Here is a 9991-nt window from a genome sequence, read left to right on the forward strand (position 1 = left end):
GATTTTTCGCATTCTAAAGGAGATGCCACACGATCATCCTCGCACTGAAACCATGATTGATTCGACTACATTAAAAAAAGACAATCGAATTTAAACTCTATGATTAAACTTGTAAAGCTTAAAATACAAAAAACAGTTTGACTGGATTGAAAATATTACAATAATGAATTTTTAGAATAAAAATAGTAGCTTAATTACCATAGGAAAATTCTTTATAAAATTACCAAAACGCCTTTTCGTTTTGGATTTTATGCGGTCAAATTTCCCGGGACGTATTTTATGTTGATGAATAAATAAATAATGATGGCGTGGGAGGATCCGGTATCCTTTATGTTGTTCCTTTTGTAATGAGCCTAAATAAATATAATAGCATTACTTTCATACAAAAAATTTCGAAATATTTAATTTTGTCAGGCGTTTGAGCCGAATATGTATATTCGTTCTCAATATCTTAAGGACTTCAGTAAATTCTTAACATAATAAACGGTCCTATTACTATTATGTTTCCGTTAGTTTCGCTTAAACTCGAGAACGGCTGAACGGATTTATCTTGGTCTTCAAATGTTCGTGGAGGTCTAGGGAAGGTTTGAAAAGTGAGAAAAATTTGAATAATTGCCGGGAAAAGCCTAAAAACAGCCGGCTGAGAAGGAAGGACAGTTGGCAGCTAGTAGTATAATAATATGTGGGTAAAAATAGTTTTTCTCTTTAAACCCAATGCAATAAGGCAATTCGTACACAAAACGACGTAAATCTTAGACACTGCATGATTGCGTTGGGAGAATCGCGTTGCGCTCCGTACACACAACGTTGAATTGTTGACGCGAGTTGTCTATTCGGTCAGTACTGGTAGACTGTACTATAAATTTCCTCTGTCATCTTAAAAATCGTAGCGACTTTTCTGACGCGCTGTGCATCGAATCTCAATAAATGTTATTAATGCGTAAAGCTCTTTACACCTAAAATCGAGAGGTTTCGAACACATATGTTGCTAGAGTACAAAGAACCTTAGTTTAACTAGTAATAACTTCAAAACAATTTCATAGTAACATAATAGAAACAATTTGAAATTCATCCCAATCAATTATTGTATCGGCTTTAATTAATTCAAAACTATTCCGTTTCGAAGACTTCACAATAAGTTTGTTATTAGAATAACTTGATTGAAACTAACCAATGATAAACTATAGTTTGACATATTTATTGATGAAATTGATTAATTGTAACGATACGTAATACGAATTGTTATCTCTGTTATATCAAATAGAAAACATTCGAACCAGAATAAATAAAAAAATATCTTAATCCCTTGATGTTTGGCTTCTTGGTCCGACAGTATATTTGCACAAGTTTCACTGCAGTGAAATTCTAGGGTTTTAGACGATTGGTTGGTCGTTTGCCCCTTCTTCTATAAAAAAACTGGATTCTACTAGTGTTGAGCGAGTGGACTGTATATTGTAATGAAAGGCTGGTTGGTTGCTGATGATTGTAATAAGATTGAAAGATATACAAAATAGACAAATATGATTGATGTGTCGGCGCGCGGAGTGCTGAAGCGCAACTGAAGGTCGCGGTGTGAGGGCGCGCGGGGCGGCGGGTGAGGTCTGGAAGGGACCCCCGCGCTGCTTCCCCGCCGGTGGTGCCGTAGTACGGAACATACTGCCAGGGCCAGGCTGAAGATCTGGATCTGAAGATTGTAGATCTAGATGGGCGCTTCATGAAGTCCGTCCTTTTGCGACTTGATGCCAGTCGAAGGTACGTCATCTTGTCCTGTGTGCAGACTGGTGGCTGGATTCCCTTGTGTATCTCTGCAGACGTTGAAGGTTATGGAAAATTAAGTCCAAAATCCTTCTTCAAGTAAGTGATCGTCCATCGAGGAAGTGATGGGTATTAAGGGAGGGAAGGTAAGAGGAGTATATGGACAATGGAGTTAGATGATAGGAGATAAGGAAACCCTTTGTACGATACGAATGGATCTATGGTTAGAATCTCTTACATAAGATGGTCATGTTGTCTGACGTCACCGATGTTGATAGCACTCGGACGTGCGAAAAGTAGAAGAAAGGTGATAAGCAGGCAACAAGCATGCACCTCGCGTGCAGAGAGGTTCCTCCCCCCTCCGCCAACATCTTTAACGAAAAAAAAAACAAAATTATTTAAATTATGCAATGATGTTGATAAAATGATGATAAAAAATGATGTATGTATGTATGTATATATGTATGAATGTATATTGATGCGTATGTAAAATGATGAAAATAAGTGCCAGATACAAGCCAATCGAGAAATATATTGCAACTTGATGTTGCTCACCCAACCTGGAAAACATGACTTCCCAGGCCACATCTGCACCGACTAATATGTGTAGTGGTGTCGAAATGTGAGAAGAGATCAGCTGACCGATCTAAGAGGCAGTCTATCAATGTGTTAAAGAATGTATGATGAAAATGTAAGAATGTATGTTTGAATGATTTCATAAGTTTGATTAGGTATTTGCTTTGAGTATAAATCATTGTAATTAAAAAGAATCGAATGTTTTCGAAAAAATGACTTGTGCTCGGTATATTGAAATTTGCAAGGGTCTAAAGGTCGCATGCAATGGCTGCGCGCGCGCCGACTATGCGACAAATAACTACCGAGTGCACAAAAAGTAATACCATGGAATGTGAAATGTAAAATGAAAAAAAAAAATTGTCTCGTACAAAAGGGTCAAAAAAAAGGAAATAAAAAGAAAGGAATATGGAACGGACTCACAAATAATGTCGTCTTCCTTATTTTGATGGTGATGATGATGATTCCTTTTTTGCCGGTTGAAGGACCATATGAATGTCATAAGAATGAAAGTTGATGAACAAAATAGACAAAAATGATTGATGTGTCGGCGCGCGAAGTGCTGAAGCGCAACTGAAGGTCGCGGTGCGAGGGCGCGCGGGGAGGCGGGTGAGGTCTGAAAGAGACCCCCGCGCTGCTTCCCCCCCGGTCGTGCCGTAGTACGGAACAACTAGCCTTCTGCTTGGTCGTACATTTACGTGACACAATATTCGATTTTCATTTCTTTTTAAATATCCTTCAAACGTATATCCTCCATCGAGTTATCTTATAAAAGGTTTTTAATTAATGAATATATGGTGATTGAGAGGCAGCCAAATGTATTTTTACAGCTCAATGAATATCTCATTTTCTATTGCAGACTGTTCTCGTATTGAATACAATTTTCGTTTCAATAGCATCGTGAATTTATTAAACGGTTTTATTTTACTTGCTCTGTTTATTTTGGTCTAATCGAGTAATCAAAATACAACCTACTTCTCGTACGGTACGTACATACCGGTGTACACATTTTGTTCCGATGACGTCACAGTAGAAGATAAAAGAAAAAACAATAATTTTATTCAATACTAGCTATCGGCCGCGACTCCGTCCGCGATTAATAAAAAAAAATATTATCCTGCGGCTTCTTCATGGCTATGTGTTTTACATTTACGCCAAATAACCTTAAAGATACCTTCTAACAAACATCCATGTAAACATTTGTAATAATAATATTAGTTTAGATTATTTCAAACAAATACGGTAAAACATTAAAGGATGAAGAATTAACAAAAGAATGTCCAACTGTATTTTTTAAGTGATACGGTATATATTTAACATTATGTTAATTTTATGTTATACATCATACCAAAATTGAATTTACCGTTGTGTTGAATTATAAAACAAAACCATTTGTTATGGATGAAGATAACTATACCCCAGTTGTATGATCGACCTTTAAATCTTTGAGGGCGTTGATTAATTACACTCAGAGGGCAAATTTACATAAGCATGGCAGGTATAACGCAGAAAAATACCGCTTTCGGTATTAAGAGTCATCTATATATATAAAAATCAACTGCTGTTCGTTAGCCACGCTAAAACTCGAGAACGGCTCAAAGGATTTTTCTTATCTCGGTCTTGAAATGTTCGTGGAGGTCTAGGGAAAGTTTAAAAGGGAAGAAAATTTCGAATAATTGCCGGGAAAACTCTAAAAATAGCAGTTTTCTTTTTCCCATAAACGGCAAAACAGCTCAACGGATCTCAATGATATAATGTCGCCTGCAAATCTGTCCGCGTGGAGTTAAAAAAAAGACTTAATAAGTCGCCTATGTGTTCTTCCAGACTATGTTCTACGTATCTGCAAAATTTCATCAAAATCCGTTGAGTCGTTCCGAAGATACCTACAAACTAACATCCATCCATCCATCTACCCATCTAAACATTCACATTTATAATATTAGTAAGATAATAAATAACAATATTTGGCATATAATTTTAAACATATAGAAGAGCATATAAGGTACTTATTGTGTTGTTTAATTTCAAGTGAAAGGAGTCGCGGGCGACAGATAGTGTATAATCTGAATTATACGATGATAAAAATACTGTGTTTGTTTAGTATCAAAATAAAAAAAAAAACAATATGTCATATCTCTAGAAATACAGCTTTAGCAAAGTGTACCTAAAAGTAACCCAAAACATTATTTATTACCAACATCTGTCGCCAATCTACAACGTACAAGGTTATGTATAAAATGTATTCCGTTATAAAAATCACGCAATCTACCAACATATTTTTATATTGAGAGTTATCGGGAAAGATGAATGCGACTTTCAAAAGTATTTATTGCTCACAGTTAACTCATGAATACGGGAATTATATTCATATACGAATTTATCCAACAAAGAGAGGGATAATATCAAACTCAATACGAGTCGGGTGAGCTTTGACTATTAAGAAACAGGACCTGTCAACTGTTTACCTATTAAATAAAATCGAAAAAAAGTTCTAATCTTGATTACTTGAGCATGCTCATGGTGTAAAATGTTTTGAATCAGTTTACGTTTAAAATTTAAAAAAAAATTAAACAAACAATTATATTTGAAACGAACAATACATAATAAGGACAATGTTAGGGTTACTTAAAAATAGACAAACGGTGAAATATTAATTTCACAAACAAGTTTCACTTTTCATGCATCATCTTTACCTCACCCACAAGACCCACAAAGTGCCAGAATATATTTAATACAACAAATGATCTGTGTCCTAGTCCGTTTTCCTATAGTCAAAGATGAAACTCAATACGAGTGGGTTGAGCTTCTGAATGCACGGATGGCTTTTTATACGAAATTTAAATTTATGTATAGTTGGAGACACAAATGTTAAACCTGGACAGAATTATAATAGCGGGAATCAGTTGTCATTTGTTATTGTCAAAAGTTTGCATGCAACTGTATGATCTGATACATATAATATTTTTAAGAATACTATTGTACTAAAAAACTATTTACAATTATTAATTACTCTAAGTTGTGTTATAGCTATATACCTTATATATTGAAAAAATCGACTTACCTTTGGTTTCCGAGACCAAGATACCCATTTAAAACATATTAACTCTTTTGTGAAAGATGAAAGACAAAGATGACGATATATTTTATACCGAGATTTTGGTGACAGAAACTTCTTTAGTTTCCGGCAATTATTCGAATTTCTCCTACCTTTTAAACCTTCCCTAGACCTCCACGAACATTTCAAAACCAAGATAAGACAAATCCGTTCAGCCGGTCTCGAGTTTTAGCGAGACTAACGAACAGCAATTGATGTTTATATGTATAGATAATACTAATACTAAAAATAACATGCGAAAGGTTCATACATTTAGGTGTTGTGAAACCGCAAACTTGTATGTGAATGTTGTTCTCGACGGGAAATAACAAACAGTGGCGCCAACAGTTCCGGTATTTTGTGAATTTCCTCACTCGGTAAAGGCCTTTCTGTAAACGTTGAAATAAAAATAAATATACAGACGGAATAATGTGCAATTTTATGTTATACCTACTTTGAACTTGCGTAAGACATTTAAAACTGTTTAAGAATAAACAAGAGATGGGCAACGATCACTTCGCTATTTCAGCGATTTCAGGTGGTCTCTCGTTCGTTTGCCACCTTATGATATAAAAAATATATATATTACTAGCTTTACACCTTTATAACATATTCAGTAAATTGTACTAAAATGTTTTACGTATCCAATTTAAATTTCAAACGTAATATTTTCCTTTTCGTTGTAGGTAATTAAAAAGTAGAAATGTATAAAGTACGGCACTTCTGTCTGTTAACATTTAGCATAACAACCCTGTGGTTAATTAGCTCAGGTAGCCTTTCGTAATGAGTGTTCGCGATAACAACAGGGTTGCTATTATTTTAAATTTCAAGAGTTTATATACTACGCATTTGAATTGTTATTTCTGGATATTAGTAACCCTAATTATTCTAACGAAATTACTATTTATTTGACAATAACTTACAAAATATGTTTGTAACTTTTACGATAATGCTGAAGACAAATTATGTTATGAATTCTTATTGTTATGTTTATTTTTTATACTCTTAGGAAGAAAATCCGGTACTGTGCCGGTGTATCCGCTCAACATTATTCCTTAAAAAAAATATCAACGTTTGTGTCCCCTCACTAATCAATCTGACACTTGACTTGGTAACAAAAGCGCGCCATTCCCGACAAAGGATTCTAACCAATACTGTCTAAAAAATAATCAGTATAATTTATTTGTAGGTTAAAATGCAATAATATTAAACCCAATATTCGTCCAATACATTAAAGAATAAAATTATAATTAAAACAAACCCCAAAATTATATGTAAAAAAAGACATTTGTTATATAAAAACAAGAAACATCAGATGCAGAAGTAAGCAAGGAGTTTAACGACTTAATTTCCTTTTAGGCTTAATTCTTTCCTGGAGAAAAAGTAAATCCAATATATTTTATCCCTACTGTAAATCTTACTTAATAAATTTGAAATAGGGCGACTGAAATAAATGTGCGTAAATTATTTTTATTCCTACTAACTCTAACTTCTTTAACCTTGAGATATATTATTACTGTCATCCCTGTCATTATCTTTGGCAAAAAAGAGATAACAATATGTTTCAAAATGGGTTTTGAAGCTCAAAACCCCTCGGTCTGTCATTTAGGCTGTGGGCGGTCACAACTCAACGGTCATACATAAAACTGCGAAAAACAAAACATAAATAATAATAATGAATTCATTCGTGTTATTTAGAAATTGATACTACGTTTTAGTAATTTGTTTGTCTAAAACAACGTAGTACATTAGTATTGATAAATGAGAGACATTATTCATAGGGCTGCGAATGTTCGTGATGTTTTGACCCCGTTCCCGCGTCAGACCTCGATGAAATTATTAGGCACGGGTCAGCAGAGGGATAGACGCTGTCACTAACAAATGGTGGCCGCAACACCGGCCATTCGGTGAGTTATTTCTCAATTTATATTACTAGCTTTATTACCAACTTTATTTATGGGAGCTTGTTTTCTTTCGGACAACACATTCATTATATCTTACAACGACAATTAACCAAAATTTATAATTACACAAAACAAACACAAAATTGCTTAATTTGTGGTTGTAATTTAGCCTTGCCTTCATTTCTTACGTGTAAATAAAATTAAAAAGACTGATAGACAACAAAGTGATCTTACAAGAGTTCCGTTTTTTCCTATGAGTTTCGGAACCCTAAATATTATATTTCTGAATCTTTAGCCCAGAAGAAAGCTCAAAGATTATGAAATGCTAGCAATTCACTTAAGACTATGTACTATTGTTATCTCAGTTTTATTTAAGGAAAAGAAAAGGACAATGTTGTTTTTTACATGTTTTTCCCGGTGTTACACTCGAAACATTTAAAACCAAACAAAATTTTACAATTTAATCACTTGTACCTTCATATTACAATCTGTATGTATTATATGACTGTGAAATATGTACGAAGGGAAAAATGACTACACTTCCGTTCTTGAAGACGAGAGGCTCATGTAACACCAAATTAATGATTGTCCATTCGGACGTGGTTGGACCAATGAGAACCGAATCTCTAGGTGGAGCAAAATACTTTGTGACAAAAAACAAAAGACATTCGTGATCACTCCAATTATTAGATGACCTAGCACGGTCTACTTCTTCACACCATGTCTCTATGCAATTAACACTCGGATCAAAATTAGAAAAATAATAAGACTGGTTAGATCTCACCGGTATATTTATGGATCGTATCGCATCGATGATGCGATCGGCGGCGCTGGCCTGGACTGACGTAGCGCTCGCGGGACGCTCCGGTGAGGACGGAGTCGTTGAAGCCAACCGCCCTGTTGTTCCTCTAATGACACCAATCTATTCAAAATTTGTTGCATTGTTTCGGTTAAAATATTGCTAGAAGGGCTACGCCGTCTGTAGCGCGAATCATGTTGGCTAGAATGCGATCTGCGATTTCGGGACCGACTTCTATTCTGCCGCCTCTTATTAAGCTAAGTATTTAAAATTAGATGTAATTCGAAGCAACGCATTCAAGTTACGGTAAATAATTGATCAGCAGGGTAAGCACGGCAAAATATTAAAGTTAAGCCATTTAAAAAATTTCACAACAAACTAACAAATTCAACTTCTATTTGTTATTTTAAAACGGAGAATAAAATAATTGGAACGTACTCACCAAAGTTGACATTATAAAACTTGATCACGCCGTCACATCGCGTCTTACTTACGTATATTATACCAAACACCGAAAACAAAGTGCTAATTTGTCCTTTTAAACAAGGGTAGTTTAGTAATTTCCAAAAATATATTTCTGATCGTATGACTAGCCAATTAAAGAAATAACAATGGAAACACATCGTATCAGGATGTACAAACGAGGACGTGGGAGTTTCACTATCCCGCTTCTGACCTTAGGGATCAGAAGCAGGGAAAATTAAAAAAACAATCTCTTATACACTACTACAGTACTTTTTGAATTAATAAGAAAACTAACAGAATTGAATAAATGTAATTAACACTGAAATGATTTAAAAATGCAACATTAACATAATCAACTATCAGAGTTAAAATGATTAATTATTTTGGCTAGTCAAACGGGCAGAGCTTCCGCTGGCTTCAGTGTTCGGTGGCGAGTGTGGCCCGAAAATGACGGTGCGGGATCTTATATTAGCATCACCCTACCATGTCGGAGGAAGCCATTTTGATTATTTCAAAGTAGGAAGTTATTAAGTAGCCATTGTCAACTGAATTACTGTTTAACGCATAGTGTGCAATGTTTAATGTTTATTGATATTGTAAAAGCTTCTAATAACTTTTAATTTGATCTTACTTTTTAAGTTACGTTTTTCCTAGACTAAATAACATTATTATCGTAATTTAAGTAACGACCAATCAGAGCAGAGCACCTGGCTTGAGAGGGGTCCAGGCAACATCTTTATATAAGGCGTTTTGACAGTTGTTACGAATATAGTCGTGAAGTGAAGACAGATCGAGTTGCCTGCACTTTGTCGTCGAGAAAAGTGTTTCTCCGACTGTTTCTGCGGCAGTTGATTTTACTACGGAAAGTGACGCCTCCGCCGTCTGTCGGCGTTCGATGGGTCAACACCTTACCAGCCGAGGCACGGCAGCAGAACTCCTGTGGCTGCCGACTGGAACGGACATTCAACCGTCGCGCGTTATTTGAAGATTGAAAAGTGGACGATGAAGACATAGCGGAGCTACATAGCGGAGGCATACCCACTGAACCCCTCTGTTCCTATAGTGTTTATTATTTTATTGGATTTATTTCAAAATGTTTTTAACTTGTATACAGATTTCACTTTTTAACCTTTTAATTTTACATTTTTTAATTGTTTTAATGTTTTTTAACCTAGATGTAAGAAAACAATGTGATATAATTTTATGTAATTGACTATGTAATTGATTTTTAAAATAAAGAAATAAAGATATTCCCGCACCCCAAGTCCCCGACCCGTTCCCGCATCCATTATCCGAGGGCTAGTGTGGGCGCCCCACTCTTCTACGTCTGAGCGTGGGCGCCAGGGGTCCGGGGGGTCATGGGGTTCGATGGGTCATGGGGTTCGGGGGTTCGGGGGGTCA

General features: G+C 35.5%; 1 protein-coding gene across 1 annotated transcript; it reads right to left on the bottom strand.

Moving 5' to 3' along the window:
* Positions 1-1476: 1476 nt before the first annotated feature.
* On the bottom strand, positions 1477-8662 carry LOC106116472 (uncharacterized). Its single transcript, XM_013310339.1, has 5 exons — positions 8568-8662; positions 8111-8248; positions 5694-5811; positions 1994-2126; positions 1477-1805 (listed from the first exon to the last, which is right to left on the bottom strand). Exons 1-5 carry the CDS (start codon positions 8577-8579, stop codon positions 1700-1702), a joined length of 507 nt encoding a protein of 168 aa, XP_013165793.1. The 5' UTR covers positions 8580-8662; the 3' UTR covers positions 1477-1699.
* Positions 8663-9991: the final 1329 nt, after the last annotated feature.

Source organism: Papilio xuthus, unplaced genomic scaffold, assembly GCF_000836235.2.
Source record: "Papilio xuthus unplaced genomic scaffold, Pxut_1.1 DF827756.1, whole genome shotgun sequence".
Taxonomy (NCBI): Eukaryota; Metazoa; Arthropoda; class Insecta; order Lepidoptera; family Papilionidae; genus Papilio; species Papilio xuthus.